This window comes from Anomaloglossus baeobatrachus, chromosome 4 (assembly GCF_048569485.1).
Source record: "Anomaloglossus baeobatrachus isolate aAnoBae1 chromosome 4, aAnoBae1.hap1, whole genome shotgun sequence".
Lineage (NCBI taxonomy): Eukaryota > Metazoa > Chordata > Amphibia > Anura > Aromobatidae > Anomaloglossus > Anomaloglossus baeobatrachus.
In genome coordinates, this window is record NC_134356.1 from 625,780,914 (window position 1) to 625,808,699 (window position 27,786).

General features: G+C 49.8%; 1 protein-coding gene across 2 annotated transcripts in view; it reads left to right on the forward strand.

Annotated features, from left to right (window-relative positions):
• The first annotated feature begins 1,433 nt into the window (after positions 1–1,433).
• The window catches only part of LOC142301934 (histone chaperone asf1b), a 55,515-nt gene continuing 29,162 nt past the window's right edge, over positions 1,434–27,786 (forward strand). Inside the window, exons 1-2 of one of the 2 annotated variants that reach the window (XM_075342992.1) lie at positions 1,434–1,497; positions 15,703–15,843. In XM_075342992.1, the coding sequence (XP_075199107.1) occupies positions 15,735–15,843 (109 nt within the window). In that variant the 5' untranslated portion in view covers positions 1,434–1,497; positions 15,703–15,734. The other variant, XM_075342991.1, reaches the window with a different exon arrangement.

Below are 27,786 nucleotides of genomic sequence, written 5' to 3' on the forward strand. Positions count from 1 at the left end.
AATACAAACAACAGACAGGAGCAGGAAGTCAGGGGCTGGGACAGACGGACAAGCGAGGAAGGTACAGGTCAGGGCACGGTAACAAGGAGTCAGATCACACAGGAATTCTCACCAGAGTCCGTCACAGGCTGCAGAGCAAAACTATAACCAGCATCAGGATGCAATTGCAGAGAGCAGATATAGTGTCTCCTGAATCCAGAACAAGGCTGATGGGAGTTACCCCCTGACATGACCAGGCCGGGTCTGGAAAACTCTGGAGCGGAGATTCCCGGTCCTGGATCATAGCACTGTTTTTTCCTTTTAAAGACTAAAATAATAATAATAATAATAATAATAATAATAAAAAAGAACAAGTTTGGTTTTGTTGTAATGGTACGTTGTAGAGTTGGGAGACCTGGTCCGTCAGTGATTTGTAGCTGGAGCCTGAGAATAACCTCTCACCTGACGGCTCTCCTTTTGATTTGGTGGCCTGGCCGGGCCGTCAGGTGAGAGGTTGTCCTCAGGGTTTTGAGTCAGCGCTACAATCGATCGTCTCTCTCATCACTGGTCTCTTAGGTCACTTTTACCTCACAATGAAAGTTGCAAAAATAATACCTGGAAACATGGCAGATGTGTGTTTTTTGGGGTTCTTTTACGGCACTGAATCATTTTTTCTGTTTTTTACAACTTGCTCCACAGAAGATCGAGCCCTCTTTCGGCGATGTGGAAACATATTATAAGTAATGGCTCCTGGAAGAAAAAATAGAAGATGGTGGCATTGGTGTTTGTTTACATGTCTACAGCGGTGACATTCAGTCTACCACATATGACCGCTGCAGCCAATCACTGAGTGCCCCTTGCTAGAAATGGCAGAGACAGTGGTTGTTGATGCTGTAACAGAGGCCATGTTATCTGGAAAGTTATCATTACTAGCATTATATTGGATGGGAGGATATATCATGAGGTGAACAACCCAAACACTCTCCCATATTTCACACATAGTGGGTCACCACTTAAAACCCGCCAATATTTTTTTCCCCACCAAAAACATGTCGCCCGCAATCTAAGCCCTGCACGTTTTCTAAACCAATCACAATCAACGTTATATGAGGCCCCGCCCACACATCTGTGCGGGAATTTATATCGGCCGCCAAAATACAGTGACGCGAGAGATGACGCAGGCGGCCATTTTTAAAAAGGGCAAATCCCGCTAGGTTATAACAAAATGTATTAAAAGCCAAACCTGACAACTCTACCGCAAAATCTGTGTCTTTACCTAAATTTTAATGTAAAAAGTCTTAAGATTTCATTGAGATTTTATCCGAGATTGCGCAGCCGACGTAATGACGTAAAAGTGGGCGGTCTTTTAAAGGAAAGCCGATTACAGCGTGGGCGTGGCCTGAAGTGACTAGAACACGTGATCGCTCGGAGGGCGCGGGGCTTTTGACGTTCCTGGGTGGAGTAGGAGGAGCCGATGACGTAGAGACGGGGGCAGTGGGCGGGGCTGACGTGTGTGAGGTAAGGCTGGCGCAAGACGCGTTTGTGCGCGGGAGACAAACGGAGAGCGGGAAAGACAACGCGCGGAGAAGAGGCGGGACACACGGGGAGAGCGGGCCACACCGGGAGAGCGGGCCACCGGAGGAACACACAGGTATCGCCGCCGCTACCTCGCTATTGTTCTCTGGTGTCATTGGCGGGAGCAGCTGTTCGGTGTCTGAGTCCGCGGCCGCAGCTGTGTGTGGCCGGCCATTGCCCCGGACCGAGTGTCCGCTCTGAGGGGACTGAGAACTAGTGTTGCCCATAGCAACCCAGTATGTTGCAATAAGTGGTAACTAGGATCTGGTTGCTATAGGCAACAGCCCCAGTGCTGACCCCGGGTGTGGGCCCTTCTGCAGGTCTCAGCTCGGGATCTGCTGCCCAAAGGCCACGCTTTATGTATGCTAAATAAATGTCTGGTGCTTTGTGCGGTTCTGCGGCTACTGGCAGCGGATTGTGGCCACAAAGCTGCGTTTGTGAGACGCCAATTTCCAGCACTCGTGGCCCAACCATCTCTGGTGGTTATCGATTCATCAATGGGCCGATCCCTGCGATCAGATTCGGAGTATGTGACCGCGATCAATGTTAGGGTAAGTTCACACTTGTGGTGTTTTGCATCAGTCACAATCGGTCGCCTTGAGGAATTACGGTATCCTACAATCCGTTTTTTCCCCATAGACTTGTATTCGCGACTGATCGGGACTAATGACCCTGCGTTGCATCCGCCGTGTGACTGATCAGTCATTTACTGACTCACCGTCAGGCGTTAGGAACGCAGCATGTAACTTTTTTGTGTGCAGCGGATCAGTTTTTTACTGTGAGCATGCGCACAGTAAAAAACCATGATGGACTGTAAATTCAGCTCCAGCGGCCGGAACGATCAGCTGATCGTTCTTAATAGCCGGCTGCCGGTTAAACGGTAAAAAACAAACAAAAAAAAACGTTTTTTGCAGCATCGGTCACATCAGTTGTGCCACTATCTGCAGTGCATCCGTTGCATCAGTCACAAAACGGATTGTGACAGATGCAAAACAACGCAAGTGTGAACATAGCCTGACTCGTGCTTTTGACGCTGCGTTTTGGATGCAGCAAAAATACGCAGTGTCAAAAACGTGAGTAACACTGATCTTCCCGTTCCAGCAGAGTGGATTCGATTAATAGAAATATCCGTCCGTCTGAGCTTAGTTACACTGTGTTTAAACTGACCTGTGGTGCGTTTCCAATCCACAGCATAGCGAGAAACAGCACTTGACATGTAACAATAGCACTTACTCCAGGCAGTAATAAAAAAAATACTCCAATTTTTTTGATAAAGCGCATAAAGACACACACGTATATAAAAACAGAAGAGAAAACTGAAGAGACAGTAGAGAATGGAGGAGACGGACGTGTCTGAAAACGGGGTCATGTAATGGTGGCCTGACTGGTACAGGAGATTGGTTGCCAGGGAGAGTACAACGAGGTACCCCTGGAACCAAGGCACCGATGGGGCACAGGGCCCTAGGTTAGGTGAACGTTTTAAACTGCCTAGCAAATACCTGCGCAGTGAGGGGACCATCCAGGACCTCACTGACCCAAGAATCCACGGGCACCAGCAGTAACGAGAGAGCCAGGGACCGACCGTACAGGGTTCACACTGCCTGCCGTACGGACCAGAGACTGATGACAAATAGGAGGGGATACCCAGATGCTCCAAGCAGTGAGAGGTGCAGGGGAAAGAAGCCATCAGGGTACCACACTGGGACTACAGAGACCAGGGGTCTGAACCAGCCGTCCAGTATTACCATCGCTGTGGGTAAAGTCAAGGTTGCACTGCATCCCCATCGTGTGGTCTCCGTTCTTCCCACGCCGCACCACGTCCTCTACACCCTGGGGCTCAGCCCTACTTGGGGAGGGCCCCAACATCCCGGCTGCCATCACCACCAGCCCCAGCATCCATAGACTGTGCAGCGGCGGCTCCAGCTACTTAGCCGCAACCCGCAAGTGGTGTCACTATATAAACTGTCATCTCCCCTGTATGTAAACCCTTGTTAAAAGCTCCCCCCAGGGTCACGGAATCGGGCAAAGGCACAGTAAACCTGTGACACAGCACCCCCGTATATATGCGGCCCGGGACAGAGTACACCATAGGTCTATTACTGCCCTTTTTTTCTTTAAGTAGGCAGCCTCATATAGGCGATAATAAGAAAATTCTCCAATTAGAAAATGTGGCCAGAAGGGTCCCTAATACCTCTCTTAAGGGTCAGCACACACGGCGTGAAAAATGGTACGAGTGGAATGCGATAAAGAAAAAAAAAATGCATTCCACTCGGACCAATATTACTCTGTGGGGTTGCTGCGAGTGCAATGCAGGCTTGTTTCACTCGCACCCATTCAAGTCTATGGGGCGAGAGAAACATTGCATTGCTCTTGCGTTACACCGGTGTAATGAGTGCAGTGTGAGAATCGCATCAGTCGGCAACAGAGGAGTTAAGGTGGTGTCACACACAGCGACAACGACGTCGCTGCTACGTCACCATTTTCTGTGACGTTGCAGCGACGTCCCGTCGCTGTGTGTGACATCCAGCAACGAGCTGGCCCCTGCTGTGAGGTCGCCGCTCGTTGCTGAATGTCCAGCTTCATTTTTTGGTCGTCGCTCTCCCACTGTGACGCACAGATCGCTATGTGTGATAGCGAGAGAGCGACGAAATGAAGCGAGCAGGAGCTGGCATCTGGCAGCTGCGGTAAGCTGTAACCAAGGTAAACATCGGGTAACCAAGGTGGTTACCCGATATTTACCTTCGTTACCAGCCTCCGCTGCTCTCAAGCTGCCAGTGCCGGCTCCGGCTCTCTGCACATGTAGCTGCAATACACATTGTGTAATTAACCCGATGTGTACTGTAGCTAGGAGAGCAGGGAGCCAGCGTTCAGTGTGCGCGGCTCTCTGCACATGTTGCAGCACAGCGACGCGTGTCATTATGATCGCTGCTTCGGCTGCTGTGTTTGACAGCTAAGCAGCGATCATAACAGCGACTTACAAGGTCGCTTCTACGTCACAGAAAATGGTGACGTAACAGCGACGTCGCTGTCGTTTAGTGTGACCCCAGCTTTACTGTCTACGGATGGGCTCTCCCCCTCAGTACTCCCCATCAGACATTGTGATAGATGCCGATCTCACCCCTGGGGCTTATACCTGCATCACACTGGGTAGATGAATAGGTTACGATGGCTGTAACCTCTGGTATCTCTCTAGTCACACTGTTTCTCATTTGTATGTGGCGCTTTCTTGTGAAATGTCGTCCCTCCTGGTGCTGCCCTGACTGTTCCTTCATGCCTGTACCCGCAGCGCTAAGAGGTGGGTGACTCCCATCAGTGATTGTGCTGGATGATACTACCTGGAAACACATGCTATAACCTCTGTATGGTCATGTTCTGGCATTGGCAGCAGTGCTGATTTGTGCCACATATTAACATTCTTGTTTTGTTTTTTCACCAGAAGTGAATTAATTTTCACAGATTTTTTTTCTTTCTTTAGACAGGATGATTTTTAGCAGTCTGTATTTACTGCTGTAGACAAAGATATTTGGCACTCCGATGGTTTGAGAAAAAAAATTTAAATACAGCGGAACCTTGGATTACGAGCAAAATTGGTTCTGGGAGTGCGCTCTTAAACCAAGTTACTCTTATATCAAAGCCAATTTTCCCATAGGAAATAATTGAAATGCAGAGAATTCGTTCCGCAACGCAAAAATATTTATTGCATTTATACAAACCTATAACAGTAAGGCTATGTGGGCACGTTGCGTACTGTACCTGCAGAAATTTCTGCAGCGATTTGAACAGCACACGTGCGCTTCAAATCGCTGCAGAAACAGTCCGTAATGAAAAAGAAAAAAAGCCGATTCCATGCGCTCTGACTGCAGCCCCTCCCATAGACAGAGCGGGGGCTGCATGCAGAGCGCGGGAAAGAAGTGACATGTCACTTCTTAAAACGCGCACTTCGGGCAGCAGCCGAAGCGCTGCGCTCTAATACGCCACGTGCGCACGGCTCCTGCATAATCTTCATAGATTGTGCTCAGGACGCATGCAGTTACGCTGCGGTGCAGATCGCAGCGTAACTGCATGTAATTACACAACGTGCGCACATTGCCTAATACAAAGTAATGTCCTGTTCATATAAAATTATCAAAGTACACTAATACAAAAGACTGTGCAGTAAAAAACATAAAACAAATTACACTGCACATGAGCTTACAATAGAATTGTTGGTGTGCGGGAGGTACTCCTATAGAGAGAAAATGATGTATAAATATGACAACCTTTAGTCTAGTACAATACACCAACACCCGCCCCACCCAATCTATTCTCCCAAAAATAAGGTGAGAACCAAGCCAAATGTGGGGTAGGAATACTGCATGGGCAGATTACAGGACAAGCAATGTGCTGCACTAGTTAGCAGAAAGTACAATACTGTATCCACAAATGCAGATTGATAGACATGCTATACAGTATATACTGTACTGTATAATGGTATACTGTGTACAGTACGTATGTACAGAAAGATACCTCCAGAGCGTGTCACAGCATGGTGAAAGGACAGATCCGGACGTGTGCATGGTGAGTATTTGCTCTTATTGCAAATCATTGCTCTTAAACCAAGTTACACATTTGTAAAAAGCTTTGCTTGTCTTGCAAAACACACTCTCACACCAAGTTACTCTTAATCCAAGGTTATTATGAAGGCGTTTGCAATCCAAAATAAACGTCTGTCACAACTGGTACTTCATCAGTACATATTGCCAGAAGACATTATGTGCAGCTGCCCAATAGTGCGGCGTTCATTGCTATAGTAAGCAGTGGACAACACACTATTGTGCGGCTACACACAATGTCTTCTAGCAGTCAGTGCTGACGAGGTCCTGTTGTGATCGAAACGTTTATTTTGGATTGCAAATACCTTCATAATTTAATACTTTTTTTTCAAACCATTGGAGTGCCGAAGTATGTTTTATTATTACGGGTTTGGATCCGGCTTGTGCACCACCAGCTGTGGAAGTGCCACGGTTATTTTATGTATTTACCGCTGTGACTGCAGGTCTCTTCCTCCAGGGGATTTACTGTACAATTTCCTATAGACCGGCGGTAATCTGAGAGGGGAGGCAGCCGTGTCACATCATTCTTCACCGCACGCTGCTCTATTAATCAAATCTTCTAAGCTTTGTTCCCAATTTGGAATTTAGTCCCCATCTACAAGATTAGAGATGAATTCCTGATCACTGGGACCTCTATCAAGAATGGGGTTCAGAACCTCGAAGCTGAACAAAAACCTGCTGACAGATAAGGATCTGTTAAGGGCTCGCTCACAGTAGCGTATAATTCAGAGGGGTGCAATGAATAAACCTAGCATTGCACTCTGGACATTGTTAATCAGTGATGTGTAGCTGCAATTTTTTTTTCTCATGACTATTTGGCATGAGAAGAAAAATTGCAGCATAATTTGGCTCACCCGCACCCATACAAGTCTATAGATGCGTGTGAAATATCTGACTGCACTGATTACATATGGCACTTTGGAGTTTGAGCCTAGTGTCAGCATACTGCAGCCAGTGCTCTCGTATTTGATGCTGTACGATGCGAATACGGACTAAAGGTTTGTGCCGTTTAATCTGGGAGTAGTACAATGTAGGGGCAGAGATCCAGATTCCAGCGATGTATCACTTATTGGGCTGTGTGCTGCACATTTAATACAATCAGTGTTTCTTCATCGTTCCTTATGGGAGACCCAGACCATGGGTGTATAGCTTCTGCCTCCGGAGGACACACAAAGTACTACACTAAAAAGTGTAGCTCCTCCCTCCGAGCATATACACCCCCTGGATCACCAAATCTAGCCAGTTCAATGCTTTGTGTTCAGGAGGTCACACACACATGCATTCTCATCTGATTTTTGATTTTTGATTTCAAAGAGTTGGAAGAAGAAGGGAATTTTGTTTACTTACCGTAAATTCCTTTTCTTCTAGCTCCAATTGGGAGACCCAGACAATTGGGTGTATAGCTACTGCCTCCGGAGGCCACACAAAGTACTACACTTAAAAGTGTAAGGCCCCTCCCCTTCTGGCTATACACCCCCCCCCGTGGGAGCACGGGTCCCTCAGTTTTAGTGCAAAAGCAAGAAGGAGGAAAGCCAATAACTGTTTCAAAAACAAATTCAATCCGATAAACAATATCGGAGAACGTAACTTATCAACATGAACAACATGTGCACCCGAAAAACAAATACCCTAAGAAAAAACAGGGCGGGTGCTGGGTCTCCCAATTGGAGCTAGAAGAAAAGGAATTTACGGTAAGTAAACAAAATTCCCTTCTTCTTTTTCGCTCCTAATTGGGAGACCCAGACAATTGGGACGTCCAAAAGCAGTCCCTGGGTGGGTAAAAGAATACCTCGTGATCGGGCTGTCAGGCAGCCCTTTCTTACAGGTGGGCCACCGCCGCCTGCAGGACTTGTCTACCTAGGCTGGCATTCGCCGAAGCGTAGGTATGCACCTGATAATGCTTGGTAAAAGTGTGCAGACTCGACCAGGTAGCCGCCTGGCACACCTGCTGAGCCGTAGCCTGATGCCGTAATGCCCAGGACGCACCCACGGCTCTGGTAGAATGGGCCTTCAGTCCAGAAGGAGTCGGAAGCCCAGCAGAACGGTAGGCGTGAAGAATTGGTTCCTTGATCCACCGCGCAAGGGTGGATTTGGAAGCTTGCGACCCTTTATGCTGACCAGCGACCAGGATAAAGAGTGCATCCGAACGGCGCAGAGGCGCCGTGCGGGAAATGTAGATCCTGAGTGCTCTCACCAGGTCCAACAGATGCAAACCCTTTTCAAATTGGTGAACTGGATGCGGACACAAAGATGGTAAAGTGATATCCTGATTGAGATGAAAGGAAGATACCACCTTGGGAAGAAACTCTGGAATTGGACGCAGTACTACCTTGTCTTGGTGAAACACCAGGAAGGGAGATTTGCAAGATAACGCCGCCAGCTCTGACACTCTCCGAAGAGACGTGACCGCCATCAGAAAAGCCACTTTCTGTGAAAGCCGAGAAAAGGAAATCTCCTTCATAGGCTCGAAAGGTGGCTTCTGGAGAGCAATTACAACCTTGTTCAGATCCCAGGGTTCCAATGGCCGCTTGTAAGGGGGAACGATATGACAAACCCCTTGCAGGAACGTGCGTACCTTAGGAAGTCGCGCCAGGCGCTTCTGAAAGAATACGGATAGCGCAGAGACTTGTCCTTTAAGGGAGCTAAGCGACAAACCTTTTTCCAACCCAGACTGCAGGAAGGAAAGAAAAATAGGCAATGCAAATGGCCAGGGAGAAACTCCCTGAGCAGAGCACCAAGATAAGAATATCTTCCACGTTCTGTGGTAGATCTTGGCGGAGGATGGTTTCCTAGCCTGTCTCATGGTGGCAACAACATCATGAGATAAACCTGAGGTCCCTAGGATCCAGGACTCAATGGCCACACAGTCAGGTTCAGGGCCGCAGAATTCAGATGGAAAAACGGCCCTTGAGACAGCAAGTCTGGACGGCCTGGTAGCGCCCACGGTTGTCCTACCGTGAGATGCCACAGATCCGGGTACCACGACCTCCTTGGCCAGTCTGGAGCGACGAGAATGGCGCAACGGCAATCGGACCTGATTTTGCGGAGCACTCTGGGCAACAATGCCAGAGGTGGGAACACATAAGGTAGTCGGAACTGCGACCAATCCTGAACTAAGGCGTCTGCCGCCAGAGCTCGGTGATCGTGAGACCGTGCCATGAAAACCGGGACCTTGTTGTTGTGCCGTGACGCCATCAGGTCGACGTCCGGCATCCCCCAGCGGCGACAGATCTCCTGAAACACGTCCGGGTGAAGGGACCATTCCCCTGCGTCCATGCCCTGGCGACTGAGAAAGTCTGCTTCCCAGTTTTCCACGCCTGGGATGTGAACTGCGGATATGGTGGATTCTGTGTTTTCCACCCACGTCAGAATCCGCCGGACTTCTTGAAAGGCTTGTCGACTGCGTGTTCCCCCTTGGTGGTTGATGTACGCCACCGCTGTGGAATTGTCCGACTGAATCCGGATCTGCTTGCCCTCCAGCCACTGTTGGAAGGCTCGCAGAGCAAGATAGACTGCTCTGATTTCCAGAACATTGATCTGAAGGGTGGACTCTCTCTGAGTCCACGTACCCTGAGCCCTGTGGTGAAGAAACACTGCTCCCCACCCTTATAGGCTCGCATCTGTCGTGACCACCGCCCAGGATGGGGGTAGGAACGACTTTCCTTTTGACAATGAGGTGGGAAGAAGCCACCATCGGAGAGAGTCCTTGGCTGCCTGAGAGAGGGAGACATCCCTGTCGAGGGACGTCGACTTCCCGTCCCATTGGCGGAGAATGTCCCATTGTAGAGGGCGCAGATGAAACTGCGCGAAAGGGACTGCTTCCATTGCTGCCACCATCTTCCCTAGGAAATGCATGAGGCGTCTCAAGGAGTGGGACTGGTTCTGCAGGAGAGATTGCACCCCTGTCTGCAGAGAGCACTGCTTGTCCAGTGGAAGCTTCACTATCGCTGAGGGAGTATGAAACTCCATGCCAAGATATGTTAGTGATTGGGTCGGGGTTAGATTTGACTTTGAAAAGTTGATAATCCACCCGAAACTCTGGAGAGTCTTCAGTGCCACGTTCAGACTGTGTTGGCATGCCTCTTGAGAGGGTGCCTTTATAAGTAGATCGTCCAAATACGGGATCACGGAGTGACCCTGCGAGTGCAGGACAGCTACTACTGCTGCCATGACCTTGGTGAAGACCCGAGGGGCTGTTGCCAGCCCGAAAGGTAACGCTACGAACTGCAGGTGTTCGCTTTCTATAACGAAGCGTAGAAATTGCTGATGCTCTGGCGCAATCGGCACGTGAAGATAAGCATTTTTGATGTCTATTGATGCTAAGAAATCTCCTTGAGACATTGAGGCGATGACGGAGCGGAGAGATTCCATCCGGAACCTCCTGGTTGTTACGTGTTTGTTGAGCAACTTTAGATCCAGGACGGGCCGAAAGGACCCGTCCTTCTTTGGCACCACAAACAGATTGGAGTAAAAACCGTGACCTTGTTCCTGAAGAGGAACGGAAGTCACCACTCCTTCCGCCTTTAGAGCGGCCACCGCCTGCAGCAGAGCATCGGCTCGGTCGGGCGGTGGGGAAGTTCTGAAGAAACTAGTTGGAGGACGAGAGCTGAACTCTATCCTGTACCCGTGAGACAGAATGTCCCTCACCCAACGGTCTTTGACCTGTGACAGCCAAATGTCGCCAAAGCGGGAGAGCCTGCCACCGACCGAGGATGCGGAGAGAGGAGGCTGAAAGTCATGAGGAAGCCGTCTTGGTAACGGTTCTTCCTGCTGTCTTTTTTGGGCGTGACTGAGTCCGCCAAGAATCTGAGCCTCTCTGATCCTTTTGAGTCCTTTTGGACGAGGAGAATTGGGACCTGCCTGAGCCTCGAAAGGACCGAAAACCAGACTGACCCCTCCTTTGTTGGGGCTTGTTTTGTCTGTGTTGAGGTAAGGATGAGTCCTTACCCTTGGAGTGTTTAATGATTTCATCCAAACGCTCCCCAAACAATCGGTCACGAGAAAAAGGCAAACTGGTTAAGCACTTCTTGGAAGCAGAATCTGCCTTCCATTCTCTCAACCACAGGGCTCTGCGCAAAACCACGGAGTTGGCTGACGCCACTGCCGTACGGCTCGTAGAGTCCAGGACAGCATTAATCGCGTAAGACGCGAATGCAGACATTTGAGAGGTCAATGGTGCCACCTGCGGGGCAGATGTACGTGTGACCGAGTCGACTTGTATAAGCCCAGCTGAAATAGCTTGGAGTGCCCATACGGCTGCGAAAGCTGGCGCCAACGACGCTCCAATAGCTTCATAGATGGATTTCAGCCAGAGCTCCATCTGCCTGTCAGTGGCATCTTTAAGTGCCGCTCCATCTTCTACTGCAACTAAAGATCTAGCTGCAAGCCTGGAGATTGGAGGGTCCACCTTGGGACACTGGGTCCAACCCTTGACCACGTCAGGGGGAAAAGGATAGCGTGTATCTTTAAGCCGTTTAGAAAACCGCTTCTCAGGATAAGCGTGGTGTTTCTGGATTGCATCTCTAAAGTCAGAGTGGTCCAGAAAAGTGCTTAATTTACGCTTGGGATATCTGAAATGGAATTTCTCCTGCTGTGAAGCTGCCTCCTCCGCAGGAGGAGCTGGCGGAGAAATATCTAACATCCTATTGATGGACGCTATAAGATCATTCACTATGGCGTCACCATCCGGTGTATCCAGATTGAGAGCGGTCCCAGGATCAGAATCTTGATCAGTTACATCCGCCTCATCACCCATAGATTCGTCCCGCTGGGATCCTGACCAGTGAGACGAAGTTGAGGGCCCCTCATAACGAGCCCGCTTAGGTTGTCTGGGACTGTCGTCCGAGTCAGAATCGTCACCCTGGGGTGCATGTGACACCCCCGGAGCTTGGAAGTGTTCCAGCTGAGGGGGACCAGGGAGCAATGATGCCACAGTGTCCATGGTCTGAGTTACTGGTCTAGACTGCAATGTTTCAAGAATCTTTGACATGGTCATAGACAATCTGTCAGCAAAAGCTGCAAACTCCATTCCTGTCACCTGGACAGCCTTCACAGGTGGTACACCCTGGGTCACGTCCAGCAGAGGCCCCGGCTGTGCAAGTTGCACAGGGGCCGAGCACTGCACACAATGGGGGTCAGTGGAACCTGCCGGTAGAGCAGCCCCACATGCGGTACAGGCAGCATATAATGTCTGTGCCTTGGCACCCTTGCGTTTTGCGGACGACATGCTGTTGCCTCCTTGTAATCTAGGAGGGTATATAGCCGAGAATCACCAGCGACCGTACAGTACCAAGTATTTGCAAACACAAAATACTCAGTATACAAACGGCACAAGTGGGGGTGAGCCCTTGAGGCTGCTTACCGCCCGCTGAACAGCGGGTATGAGGCCGTAGAATCCCGTGTCTGGGTCTCCCCGTCTCCCCTCTGCAGCTCAGCGTGCAGGCAGGAATGGCTGCCGGCGTCCTGTGAAGAGGGGCGGACCGTGGGCGTGCCACAAACAAAGTGCGGGAAACTGCGTCCTACTGTGCCTGGTGTGAGGGCTGGAGTATGTAAAAAAGACTCCAGCCCTCAGCGCTGATGCTCTGTACAGCGTCCCGCCCTCCTCCTGACTGGCAGGTGCGGAGGCGGGAACGAACGAACTAGGCCGCAAAAGCCGGGGACTGTAGTAATAAGCGCGGCCGTGATATATGCACGGTCAGCGCGGAAGTCCCCGGCGCACCACAAGTCCCAGCCGCGTCGCAGTCCCAGCGGCCGGCGCGACCGTTCTCCCTGAGTCTACCCACTCAGCTAAGCTGAAGTGAGGAAATGGCACAAGCGCAGCAGCGCTGTTGTCCCCGGCGCACTAACACACCCAGCAATGCTGCGGTGTGCGCGCGTATGCACGGGGACACAGAGTACCTTGACGGAGCAGGGCCATGTCCCTGACGATACTCAGCTCCATATCCAGCGGCTTCTCCAGGGGCTGCGGATGGAGCACGGTCTCAGTGCCTGGAGACCGGTAAAATCCCACTTCGCCCAGAGCCCTAATGGGGATGGGGAAGGAATCAGCATGTGGGCTCCAGCCTCCGTACCCGCAATGGGTACCTCAACCTTAACAAGCACCACCGACAGAAAGTGGGGTGAGAAGGGAGCATGCTGGGGGCCCTGTATGGGCCCTCTTTTCTTCCATCCAACATAGTCAGCAGCTGCTGCTGACTAAACAGTGGAGCTATGCGTGCGTGTCTGACCTCCTTCGCACAAAGCAAAAACTGAGGGACCCGTGCTCCCACGGGGGGGTGTATAGCCAGAAGGGGAGGGGCCTTACACTTTTAAGTGTAGTACTTTGTGCGGCCTCCGGAGGCAGTAGCTATACACCCAATTGTCTGGGTCTCCCAATTAGGAGCGAAAAAGAAAAGCGGGTCCAAACGGGACTCCCGGCATGTCCCTTCTCACCCCACTGTGTCGGCGGTGCTGTTAAGGTTGATTTTACAAGGCTGGAGCCTTCACATGCCGCGCTCCTTCACCATCCCTCGGGCTCTGGCTTGAAGTGGGAGCCATCACGGTTCTCACTGCTTTGCAGGAGACCGGTCTCCATCCGCAGCCCTTTCAGGACCCTGCCGGACGGAGCGCTCACCCCTCAGGGACCTGGCCCTGCGTCTCATAAGCTAAGTATTGAGACGTTATTGAAGGGTCCCTTGTGCAAGAAACCCCCCTTTGAGCCTCTTAGGGAGGTTTCTTTGTTTCGACTTTCACAGAAAGTGGTCTTTCTGGTGGCCATAACTTCTCTCAGGAGAGTCTCTGATTTGGCTGCGCTCTCTTCGGAGTCACCCTTTTTGGTTTTTCACCAAGACAAGGTGGTTCTCCGTCCGACTCCGGACTTTCTCCCTAAGGTGGTGTCTCCTTTCCACCTTAACCAGGACATTTCATTGCCTTCCCTTTGTCCGGCCCCTGAGCATCGCTTTGAGAAAGCGTTGCATACTTTAGATTTGGTGCGGGCGCTCCGGATCTATGTGTCACGCACCGTCGCTCTTAGGCGGTGCACCTCTCTTTTTGTGCTAACCACAGGTCAGCGCAAGGGTCTCTCGGCTTCTAAACCGACCCTAGCTTGTTGGATTAGGTCGGCCATCTCCGATGCCTACCAATGTTCTCAGGTGCCTCCCCCGCCGGGGATTAAGGCGCACTCGACCAGAGCTGTCGGTGCCTCTTGGGCTTTCAGGCACCAGGCTACGGCTCAGCAGGTCTGTCAGGCTGCCACTTGGACTAGCCTGCATACCTTTTCGAAGCACTACCAAGTGCATGCTCATGCTTCGGCAGATGCGAGCTTGGGCAGACGCATCCTTCAGGCGGCTGTCGCCCATTTGTGAAGTTAGGTTTTGCCTACTTCTCAGTTTTCTGCTTATTTCCCACCCATGGACTGCTTTGAGACGTCCCATGGTCTGGGTCTCCCATAAGGAACGATGAAGAAAAAGAGAATTTTGTTACTTACCGTAAATTCTTTTTCTTATAGTTCCGACTTGGGAGACCCAGCACCCTCCCTGTTGCCTGTTGGCAGTTCTTGTTCCGTGTGTTTTCACCGGCTGTTGTTGTAGACAGAGGTTCCGGTTATTCCGGGTTTTACTCTATCTCTACTTGTGGATGTCCTCCTTCAGCTTTTACACTAAACTGGCTAGGACTGGTCATCCAGGGGGTGTATATGCTCGGAGGGAGGAGCTACACTTTTTAGTGTAGTACTTTGTGTGTCCTCCGGAGGCTGAAGCTATACACCCATGGTCTGGGTCTCCCATGTCGAAACTATAAGAAGAAGAATTTACGGTAAGTAAACAAAATTCTCTTTTTTACCAGCAGGAAATTATCATTTGAGGACTAGGTGTCGCATGCAAGGCAGTTCAGTTAGTCTGTGTGACTCAGCCCCCACCACTCATTGGCAACTTGCTGACATTGTACGCAGTAAGCTGCCAATCAGTGTTAGGGGCAGAGCCACACAGACTAGCTAGACTGCCTTGCATGCAACACCTAGTCGTCTAATGATAATTTCCTGCTCGTAAAACACTGATTGTATTGAATCAGTGTTTTACCAGCAGGAAATTATCATTAGAGGACTAGGTATTGCATGCAAGGCAGTCCAGCTAGTCTGTGTGGCTCCGCCCCTACATCTGATTGGCAGCTTACTGAGCACAATGTCAACAAGCTGCCAATCAGGTATGTGAGCGGGGTTATGCACAGCTCAGCATTCTGAGCACTGCTACATCTGTAGCAGAGAAAACAGGGATTCTATCAAAACTGCAACAAGCAGTCAAGTAAGTGTAACATCGCTGTAATCAGGCTTTCAGCCTTTACATCATGCTGCTCTCTGATTACATAGCAAAAACCTGCTGACTGATTCTCTTTAATTGAGGCTGACATACTGAAAAATTGCTGCATTAACAGTTTGCTCAGGTAACACATGAGACTCATGGCCGATTATTTTGGACTTCTGTTCACCCTCCTTGCAGCTTTATGAAGTCAGCTGGATCAAGACCAGTTGTATAAAGTTTTTCTTCAAGTGACTGATTATATTTACTTTTTTTATTTCTACCAGTGATAATAAGCAGCACGTGAAGAATCGGCATCATGGCGAAGGTCCAGATATTGAACATGGTAGTGCTTGATAACCCGTGCCCCTTCCGCAATCCTTTCCAGTTTGAGATCACGTTTGAATGCATTGAAGATCTACCGGACGGTGAGTCTAGGGCGCTGTCCACTATGTGGCATCAGATCTGTTCTATAACGCACAGACCCTAGTGGTCCATCTGTAGAGATCTATAATATCCTTCCATATTTAAGGTATATTATCAGAGATTTGCTCTTTGAAAACAAGGATGTCATGTTTGCTTTGTAAAGGTCCAACTTCTGGGAAATCGTCCAAATGCTGAGAATGAAGGGACCAAAGTCCGCTCTCCCTGCACCATGACTCTGCTCCAAGTCAGCAAACTCGTGCTACAGTGCCACTGCACAGGAAAAGACGAAAGTGTTCACGTAGCAGTAGTGACCCCAGCAAAAATGTGGTAAAACCACACACAATTCTATGATATGGTTATAGACTTATTTTTAGCCTTAAAAAAATGTCACTTGTCAAAACAGTTTGAGGCTGTTAATCGGAAATTACTGTGCAAACCAAGCACAGGCGCCCCCTTGGTGTGGCTTAGTAGTTCAGTGCACCTTACCACCTAAATGTTGTTTTGCTATAATCGCAGTGAACCAAAGAATAAAACTGTCTTCACACTTTTGCAGTACGGAGAACGTCGTAAAAAAACCCAAAAACTATTGCTGATTTGCTGTTTATTTTTAATTCTGCCTAACAAAAAGTGGAATAGAAAACGATCAAAACTTGTGTCCAAAAATGGTGCCAATAAAAACTGTCATGCCGCAAAAAGAAGCCCTCACATGACTTTCAGCGTAAAAAAAATAAACACTATAACGTTCAAAATTCAGTAATGCAAAAACCTTTTTTGTAAAGTGTTTTAGTGGGATAGTACCCAAACCTAAAAAAACTATATAAACCTGGTATCGCTGTAATCATTCTGACCTGAGGAGTAAGGCCCTGTGCGCACTGTAAAAAGGAATTTTCTTAAAATTCCGCAGGCACTGAAAGATTACCGTACCTGCGGTAAAAAAACCACAAAATAAAAACCACACTGAAATCCGCATGTGTTTTGTTGCCTTTTTGTGCGGTTTTGGTGCGTTTTTCCGCAGGTTGGTACATGTGTTTTAATGCATTCAATGCAATAAAGCACATTGAAAAAAAAAAGTAATTTCCTTCTGAGATAGATAATGGATATATAGAGGGATAGATAATCAATAGAGTCCCTGTGAGCACACGCTGCAGTTCTCCCGAGTGGTAATGTGTTCACATTACCGACCGTGAGAAATGACCTGTAATTACCTCTGCTGTCTCGTTACGAGGCTGCATTCAGTGCAGTGTGTCAGTCGCGGCTGGATCAGTCGTGGGACCTCTGTGGATTACGCCGCAGCTGTGTGTTGGGAGGGGTTAATAAAGGGGTGAAAGAGGGGCTTTTTGTGTTTTATTTAAAATAAAGGATTTTTCGGTGTGTGTGTTTATTCACTTACAGGTTAATCATGAAAGCTGTCTCATAGACGCTGCCATGATTAAGCCTGGACTTAGTGGCAGTGATCCGCTGCCATTAACTCGTTATTACCTGGATTGCCACCGCATCACGGAAATCTGGAAGAACCGAAAACACTCCGGGACTGTCACATAATTCATGCGACAGTCCAGGGGCAGCTGCGGGCTGATATTCTTGGCTGCGGGGAGGGGTATTAACCCTGCCCCTTGCACTCCTCAGCCTGAGAATACCGGGCCGCCGCTGTGTGTTTACCTTGACTGGAAGGTAAAAATACTGCGGAGCCCACGTTTTTTTTTGTTTTTTTTTTTATTTGTAATATGTACGTTTGATTTCTATGTGTATAATATGTCTGTGTGTGAGTGTGATGTGTGTGTATTCTATGTCTGTGATGTGTGTGTTTACTCTCTGCTCCGCTTCCTCTTCCTGTCATAATGACATCACTTCCCTGCAAAACGCGAAATACCGGAGGGAATAACGCAGGAAAACGCAATGAACCGCACAGAATTTGCTAATTGCGTTATTCCCTGCGGGATTTCACGATTCCATTAGTCAATGGAGTGAAATCCCGCAGCTACCTGCGGAAAAGAAGTGACATCCACTTGTTTTTGCTGCGGGAATCCCGCAGCAAAACGTGCAGCTGTTGAAATCCGCCTAGTGCGCACAGCTTTTTTTTTTTCCCCATAGGATTTGCTGGTGAATCACTGCAGAGATGTTATGAACATTTCTTTTTCGCTCCTAATTGGGAGACCCAGACAATTGGGTGTATAGCTACTGCCTCCGGAGGCCACACAAAGTATTACACTTAAAAGTGTAAGGCCCCTCCCCTTCTGGCTATACACCCTCCCGTGGGATCACGGGCTCCTCAGTTTTCATGCTTTGTGCGAAGGAGGCACACATACACGCATAGCTCCACTGTTTAGTCAGCAGCAGCTGCTGACTATGTCGGATGGAAGAAAAGAGGGCCCATATGGGGCCCCCAGCATGCTCCCTTCTCACCCCACTTTTGTCGGCGGTGTTTGTTAAGGTTGAGGTACCCATTGCGGGTACAGAGGCTGGAGCCCACATGCTGCATCCTTCCCCATCCCCCTTAGGGCTCTGGGTGAAGTGGGATTTACCGGTCTCCAGGCACAGAGACCGTGCTCCGTCCACAGCCCCTGGGGAATCTGCTGGATATGGAGCGGAGTATCGTCAGGGACAGGGCCCTGCTACAACAAGGTACTCTGTGTCCCCGTACAGTCCGCGCGCACACTGCAGCATTGCTGGGTGTGTTAGTGCGCCGGGGACAACAGCGCTGCGCGCTGGTGCCATTCCTATCTACAGCTTTGCTGAGAGGGGACATGTATTGAAACTGCCGCGCGGCCACTGTTGTCAGCGCTGCGGCGCGGCTGGGACTTGTGGTGCGCCGGGGACTTCCGCGCTGGCCGTGCATATATCACGGCCGCGCTTATTACTCGAGTCCCCGGCTTTCTGCGGCCTAGTTTCGTTTCGTTCCCGCCCCCAGGCCTGCCAGTCAGGGGAAGGGCGGGACGCTGTATAGAATGTCAGCGCAGAGGGCTGGAGTCTGCTTTGCATACTCCAGCCCTCACACTGGGCACAGTGGGACGCCAGTTTCCCGCACTTTGTTTGAGGCACGCCCACGATCCTTCTCTTCACAGGACGCCGGCAGCCATTCCTGTGTGCAGTCTGAGCTGGAGAAAGGAGACTGGGAGACCCAGACACGGGATTCTGGTGCCCACACACCCGCTTTTCAGCGGGCGGTAAGCTGCCCTCAAGGGCTGACCCCACTGGTGCCGAAGTGTATATTGTATTTTATCCTTGCAGCTTTACATTGCACTGTACGGTCGCTGGGGATCCTCTGCTATATACCTAGATTCTCAGAGGACACAACAGCATGTCGACCGCAAAAAGCAAAGGTGCCAAGGCACAGGCTTTCTATGCTGCTTGTACCGCTTGTGGGGCTGTTCTACCGGCAGGTTCCACTGACCCCCACTGTGTGCAGTGCTCGGCCCCTGTGGCACTTGCTCGGCCGGGGCCTCTGCTGGAGGTGACCCAGGCAGAACCTCCTGTAAATACTGTCCAGGTGACAGGGACGGAGTTTGCAGTCTTTGCTGACAGATTGTCTGTGACTATGACTAAAATTCTTGAAACATTGCAGTCTAGACCAGTACCTCAGGCCATGGACACTGTTAACTCATTGCTCCCTGGTCCCCCTCAGTCGGAACAGCTCCGGGATCCGGGGGTGTCTCTTGCATCCCAGGGTGATGGCTCTGACACGGACGACAGTCCCAGACAGCCTAAACGAGCTCGCTATGAGCGGCCCTCGACTTCATCACACTGGTCAGGGTCCCAGCAGGAGGACTCTCTGTATGATGAGGTGGAGATGGCTGATCAGGATTCTGATCCTGAGACCGCTCTCAATTTGGATACACCAGATGGTGACGCCATAGTGAATGATCTTATAGCGTCCATCAATAAAATGTTGGACATTTCTCCCCCTGCTCCTCCTGTGGAGGAGACAGCTTCACAGCAGGAGAAATTCCATTTCAGGTATCCCAAGCGTAAATTAAGTGTTTTTCTGGACCACTCTGACTTTAGAGAAGCAATCCAGAAACACCACGCTTATCCGGATAAGCGTTTTTCCAAGCGGCTTAAGGATACACGTTATCCTTTTCCCCCAGACGTGGTCAAGAGCTGGACCCAGTGTCCCAAGGTGGATCCTCCAATCTCCAGGCTCGCAGCTAGATCCTTAGTTGCAGTGGAAGATGGGGCGGCACTTAAAGATGCCACTGACAGGCAGATGGAGCTCTGGTTGAAATCCATCTATGAAGCTATCGGCGCGTCGTTTGCTCCAGCATTCGCAGCCGTATGGGCACTCCAAGCTATTTCAGCTGGTCTTACACAGATGGACACGGTCACACGTACATCTGCTCCGCAGGTGGCACCCTTAACCTCTCAAATGTCTGCATTTGCGTCTTACGCGATCAATGCTGTCCTAGACTCTACGAGCCGTACGGCAGTGGCGTCCGCCAACTCCGTAGTTTTACGCAGAGCCTTGTGGTTAAGAGAATGGAAGGCAGATTCTGCTTCCAAAAAGTGTTTAACCAGTTTGCCATTTTCTCGTGACCGACTGTTTGGGGAGCGCTTAGATGAAATCATTAAACACTCCAAGGGTAAAGATTCATCTTTACCTCAGCCCAGACAAAATAAACCCCAACAGAGGAGAGGACAGTCGGGGTTTCGGTCCTTTCGAGGCTCAGGCAGGTCCCAATTCTCCTCGTCCAAAAGGACTCAAAAGGATCAGAGGAGCTCAGATTCTTGGCGAACTCAGTCACGGCCAAAAAAGACAGCCGGAAGACCCGCTACCAAGGCGGCTTCCACATGACTTTCGGCCTCCTCTCTCCGCATCCTCGGTCGGTGGCAGGCTCCCCGCTTTGGCGACATTTGGCTGCCACAGGTCACAGACCGTTGGGGTGAGAGACATTCTGTCTCACGGGTACAGGATAGAGTTCAGTTCTCGTCCTCCAACTCGCTTCTTCAGAACTTCTCCACCTCCCGACCGAGCCGATGCTCTGCGGCTAGCGGTGTCCACTCTAAAAGCGGAAGGAGTGGTGACCCCCGTTCCTCTTCTGGAACAAGGTCACGGTTTTTACTCCAATTTGTTTGTGGTGCCAAAAAAGGACGGGTCTTTCCGTCCTGTTCTGGACCTAAAACTGCTCAACAAGCATGTGAAAACCAGGCGGTTCCGGATGGAATCCCTCCGTTCCGTCATCGCCTCAATGTCTCAAGGAGATTTCCTAGCATCAATAGACATCAAAGATGCTTATCTCCACGTGCCGATTGCTCCAGAGCACCAGCGTTTTCTACGCTTCGTTAAAGGAGACGAACACCTTCAGTTCGTAGCCCTGCCTTTCGGTTTGGCGACAGCTCCAAGGGTCTTCACCAAGGTCATGGCAGCAGTAGTAGCAGTCCTGCACTCTCAGGGTCACTCGGTGATCCCTTATTTGGACGATCTACTTGTCAAGGCACCCTCTCAAGAGGCATGCCAAAACAGCCTGAACGTTGCGCTGGAGACTCTCCAGAGTTTCGGGTGGATCATCAACTTTTCAAAGTCAAATCTCACCCCGACCCAATCGATAACATACCTTGGCATGGAGTTTCATACTCTCTCAGCGACAGTGATGCTTCCGCTGGACAAACAGCGTTCACTACAGACAGGGGTGCAATCTCTCCTTCAAGGCCAGTCACACCCCTTGAGACGCCTCATGCACTTCCTAGGGAAGATGGTTGCAGCAATGGAGGCAGTCCCTTTCGCGCAGTTTCATCTGCGTCCACTACAATGGGACATTCTCCGTCAATGGGACGGGAAGTCGACGTCCCTCGACAGGAACGTCTCCCTTTCTCAGGCGGCCAAGGAATCTCTTCAGTGGTGGCTTCTTCCCACCTCATTGTCAAAGGGAAAGTCCTTCCTACCCCCATCCTGGGCGGTGGTCACGACGGACGCGAGCCTGTCAGGGTGGGGAGCGTTTTTTCTCCACCACAGGGCTCAGGGTACGTGGACTCAGCAAGAGTCCACCCTTCAGATCAATGTTCTAGAAATCAGAGCAGTGTATCTTGCCCTACAAGCCTTCCAGCAGTGGCTGGAAGGCAAGCAGATCCGAATTCAGTCGGACAACTCCACAGCGGTAGCATACATCAACCACCAAGGTGGCACACGCAGTCGGCAAGCCTTCCAGGAAGTCCGACGGATTCTAACGTGGGTGGAAGACACGGCTTCCACCATTTCCGCAGTTCACATCCCAGGCGTGGAAAACTGGGAAGCAGACTTCCTCAGTCGCCAGGGTATGGACGCAGGGGAATGGTCCCTTCACCCGGACGTGTTTCAGGAGATCTGTCGCCGCTGGGGGATGCCGGACGTCGACCTGATGGCGTCACGGTACAACAACAAGGTCCCGGTTTTCATGGCACGGTCTCACGATCACCGAGCTCTGGCGGCAGACGCCTTAGTTCAAGATTGGTCGCAATTCCGACTACCTTATGTGTTCCCACCTCTGGCATTGTTACCCAGAGTGCTGCGCAAGATCAGGGCCGACTGCCGTCGCGCCATCCTCGTCGCTCCAGACTGGCCGAGGAGATCGTGGTACCCAGATCTGTGGCACCTCACGGTAGGCCAACCATGGGCACTACCAGAACGACCAGACTTGCTATCTCAAGGGCCGTTTTTCCACCTGAATTCTGCGGCCCTGAACCTGACTGTGTGGCCATTGAGTCCTGGATCCTAGCGTCTTCAGGATTATCTGGAAATGTTATTTCCACCATGAGGCAGGCTAGAAAACCATCCTCCGCCAAGATCTACCACAGGACGTGGAAGATATTCTTATCTTGGTGCGCGGCTCGGGGAGTTCCTCCCTGGCCTTTTGCATTGCCTACTTTTCTTTCCTTCCTGCAATCCGGGTTGGAAAAAGGTTTGTCGCTCAGCTCCCTTAAAGGACAAGTCTCAGCGCTATCTGTATTTTTTCAGAAACGCCTAGCACGACTTACTCAGGTGCGCACGTTCCTGCAAGGAGTTGGTCATATCGTCCCTCCTTACAAGCGGCCGTTAGAGCCCTGGGATCTGAACAAGGTTCTAATTGCTCTCCAGAAGCCGCCTTTCGAGCCTATGAAGGATGTTTCCCTTTCTCGTCTTTCACAGAAAGTGGCTTTTCTAGTGGCGGTCACGTCTCTTCGGAGAGTGTCCGAGCTAGCGGCGCTATCATGCAAATCTCCCTTCCTGGTGTTTCACCAGGACAAGGTGGTTCTACGCCCGGTTCCTGAGTTTCTCCCTAAGGTGGTATCCCCCTTTCATCTCAATCAGGATGTAACATTACCTTCCTTGTGTCCTCATCCAGTTCATCAATTTGAGAAAGGTATGCATTTGTTGGATCTGGTCAGAGCACTCAGGATCTACATTTCCCGCACGGCGCCCTTACGCCGCTCGGATGCACTCTTTGTCCTTGTCGCTGGTCAGCGTAAAGGGTCGCAAGCTTCCAAATCCACCCTGGCTCGGTGGATCAAGGAACCAATTCTTCACACCTACCGTTCTGCTGGGCTTCCGATTCCATCTGGACTGAAGGCCCATTCTACCAGAGCCGTTGGTGCGTCCTGGGCATTACGGCACCAGGCTACGGCTCAGCAGGTGTGCCAGGCGGCTACCTGGTCGAGTCTGCACACCTTTACCAAGCATTATCAGGTGCATACCTACGCTTCGGCGGACGCCAGCCTAGGTAGACAAGTCCTTCAGGCGGCGGTTGCCCACCTGTAGGACAGGGCTGTTTGACGGCCCTATCATGAGGTATTCTTTTACCCACCCAGGGACTGCTTTTGGACGTCCCAATTGTCTGGGTCTCCCAATTAGGAGCGAAAAAGAAGGGAATTTTGTTTACTTACCGTAAATTCCTTTTCTTCTAGCTCCAATTGGGAGACCCAGCACCCGCCCTGTTTTCTTAGGGATTTTTGTTTTTTTCGAGTACACATGTTGTTCATGTTGATTGGTTTCAGTTCTCCGATGTTTCTTCGGATTGAATTTGTCTTTAAACCTGTTATTGGCTTTCCTCCTTCTTGCTTTTGCACTAAAACTGAGGAGCCCGTGATCCCACGGGAGGGTGTATAGCCAGAAGGGGAGGGGCCTTACACTTTTAAGTGTAATACTTTGTGTGGCCTCCGGAGGCAGTAGCTATACACCCAATTGTCTGGGTCTCCCAATTGGAGCTAGAAGAAAAGGAATTTACGGTAAGTAAACAAAATTCCCTTCTTTCTGTACTGAAACATGCGGGAAAAACTAGCAAGTGCGCACAAGGCCTAAAGCCGCCTAATCACTTAAACAGCGTGAAAATAAATAATGCCAATTCTTCAAACGCTATTGACTTGTTCATTCAGCCTCTAAAAGATCGCAGTACGGCGCGGCTCATAGTTATCCTGCACTCTACGATGAGCGCTTGAATCAGGATTACGTGTAAGGCTGCGTGCCCACAATTGGGAATGGCAGAATTTTTGAGGTTAAAAATAATTCTGTGAAGCCCCTGGGCGTTACAGGGGCTCACCAAGCATTTAGATAAGTTTCTTGAGGGGTCTAATTTCCAAAACGGGGTTGCTTGTGGGGGAGCTTCAATGTTTAGGCACATCAGGGGTCTCCAAATGCGACATGGCATCTGCTAATAAATGCAGCTAATTTGCTTTCAAAAATTGAAATGGCGCTTCTTCCCTTCCAAGCCTTGCCGTGCACCCAAACAATTGATGTCCAGCACATGATGTATCCGCATACTCAGGAGAAATTGCACAATAAATTTTATGGTGTATTCTTTCCATATTCCCCTGTGAAAAAAAAGCTATCTGGTTGACGTAATTTTGTGGTAATTTCATTTTTATTTTTTTTTTTTTTTTTTTTACACGGCTCAACGTTAGAAACTTCTGTGCAACCCCTGGGGGTTCAAGGTGCTCACTAAGCAGCTGGATAAATTCCTTGAGGGGTCTAGCTTCCAAAATGGGGTCACTTGTTGGGGAACTCCACTGCTTAGGCACATGGCGTCCGCTAATGATTGTAGCTAATTTTGTTTTCAAACATTCAAATGCGCTCCTTCTCTTCTGAGCCCGGCCGTGCGCCCAAACGGTTGATTTCCACCACATATGAGGTATCTGCGTACTCTGGAGAAAATGCACAATGCTTTATGGTACATCTTCTCCTGTCACTCTGTGAAAATGCAAAATATTATGGCTAAAGTAACATTTTGTGTGTGTATGTAAAATATTCATTTTTTTTTTTTTTTTCCCCCCCGCTTCGATATTGCTTGGTTCCTTTGAAGTACCTAAAGGGTTAATAAACTTCTTGGATGTGGTTTTGAGCAGTGTGAGGGGTGCAGTTTTTAGAATGGTGTCACTTTTGGTTATTTCCTGTCACCTAGGCCTCAAAGTCACTCCAAATGTGATGTGGACCGTAAAAAAGAAAAACAAAAGATGTACATTTTCCTGGAAAAAATGAGAAATTGCTAATGAGCTTTGAACCTTTCTAACTTCTTAGCAGAAAAACACCGAAGTTACTGACCGGTAGCTGGTTTTTCCAGAACCCATGACAGCACCATGTGGGAGGGATCCACCCAGCGAGGACAGGAAACCATTCTGAATAAAAGGGCGGTACCTCTCCTCTTCATCAGTTGGTTTACAGAGGATGAGAGGACCTTCAACCATTGTTAGAACTTAGCTCCATCACCAACTATAAGACACACAACCAGAATAGTGCACACCGAGGGTGAGAAGGGAGGGATTATATGGGTGCTGTCATGGGTTCTTGAAAAACTAGCTACCGCTAAGTAACCTCGGTGTTTTCCCCTCACCCATGACAGCACCACGTGAGATTTTCAGAGAATAACGTATTAGGGAGGGACCATCGTCTCAAGCATCCTTCTACAAAACAAGAGGTCAGCCGAGGAGGATAGATCCAACCGATAGTGACGGAAAACAGTAGATTGTGAGGACCAGGTAGCGGTCCTACAAATCCGGTCAATAGATGCCTGCATCTTTTGAGCCCCGGAGGTCGACACCGCACTGGTGGAATGGGCCCTTATGCCCTCAGGGATGGCAGCCCCACTAGATGAGTAGGCTAAAGCAATGGCCTCCCTAATCCACCTAGAGAGAGTGCTGTTTGATACCCCCAGACCATTCCTACTACCTTGAAGGCTATGAATAAAAACTGTGTTTTCCTCACACTGTGTCACTAAGATGTATAGAAGTAGGGCCCTACGAACACCTAACGTGTGGACCTGGATACCCCTATATTTGTAGGATGGCCGCCAAAAGGAGGGAAGAACTATCTTCTGCGTGCTATGGAACCGAGAGGCAACCTTTGGGAGATAGGCCGGATCAGGTGTTAATAGGACCCCATCATCGAATAACTGAGAGTAGGGCTCTACTACCGAAAGGCTTGTAATCACTTACTCTGCGTGCTAACATCAAGGCCATTAGCAAAATCGTATTTAATGTTAGCAACTTCAGGGAGATTTCGGCAATAGGTTCAAGGGGAGGACCCGTGAGGGCATCCAAACTAATTGAGATCCCAAGTTGGAACTTTAGGCATGACAATTGGTTTAGTCCCATCACACGCTTTAATAAACCTTTAACCTACCGATTTGCTGCCAGATTACCAATGTATAAGGTTCCTAAGGCTGAACAGGAACCCTCCGAGTGTGCACTGCTAACCCTAGAGCAATCCCCTCTGCAAGAAGTCTAATTTATATGGAATAGGAACCTCCGGAACCAAGGGAACTTTGCCATACTCTCCCATAGATTTAGTGTTAACCGGATTACGGCTATTTAGCAATGAAGAGACTAGTTCAGAGGAGAACCCTTTGTGTTTTAGCAGCAACCTCTCATGTTATAAGGTGTTAAATGGAACCCTTTCTCTTGTGCTTGGAATACAGGGTCCTGCACTAACAGGTCTGGAATCCCCGGTAGAACCTAAGGATCCGTGACCGACATTGCCCTCGGGAGAGAGAACCTTGGTTCTTTGGGCCAGAAGGGGGCGATGAGAAGGATCCTCCCCGATCTTTTGTATAACCATCGATAGCAGGACAACAGGGGGAAGGGCATAGGCTAGTCTGAAGGTCCATGGAACCTGAAGTGCATCCACTGCGAAGGGCTAGTCTGCTGTGTTCATGGAACAGAATTTGTCTATCTGCCTGTTTTAACCTGGAGGAAAACAGGGCTATCAGCGCAGAGTCACTATCTGTTGAAAAGATGCGTGGATTCAGGGATCAGTCCCCTTGTCGCAGTTGATGGCGACTGAGGTAATCTGCCTTGGAATTATAAAAAAAAAAACCTGTTAAGTGTAGAGCCGAGGGGGATTCTGTTCCGCCCAGTGAAAATATTGTAAGATGCCTGAATGAGGGATGGGGATAGTGTCCCCCCCCCCCCCCCCCCCCTTGGTGGTTTATGTAGGAGACTGTAGACTGATTGTCCGATATTACTGAATGTGCCGACGCTGGAGGGCAGACTTCAGTGCTCGTTCCACTGCCCATAGCTCCCGGAGGTTTGAGGGCTGTGCTGCGTCTTGTGCTGACCACCAGCACTAGGATATCTGCTCATGGAGGTGAGCTTCCCCAGCCGGACTGGCTGGCATCGGTAGTGACCACCTTCCGATGCTGAGGTAACCAGGAAATCCCCACACAGGTTGCCTTTGGACGTCCACCAAACCAGGTAAGCCTTGACCGTCAAGGAGAGAATGACGCCCCCTTCTAAATATCCTCCTAATGCTTTTTTGGCAGACAGGATTTACCCTGGAGTGGATCTGGCCCTGCCAGGAAGCAGGATGTCCTAGTGCCCCGCATGGACACAGCTCGTCTCAGACATGTTGGGAAGGCGAATTGCCCCCTGGGCCAATTCTGACGCCTTGAGTATCTTCTCTGCTGGAAAAAGGCATAACCTCGGGAACAGGGTGGATTTGATTTAAATCTAACTGATTTAAATCATGATTTAAATCACTAGTCAGTAAGGCTTGATTTAAAACAGTGATT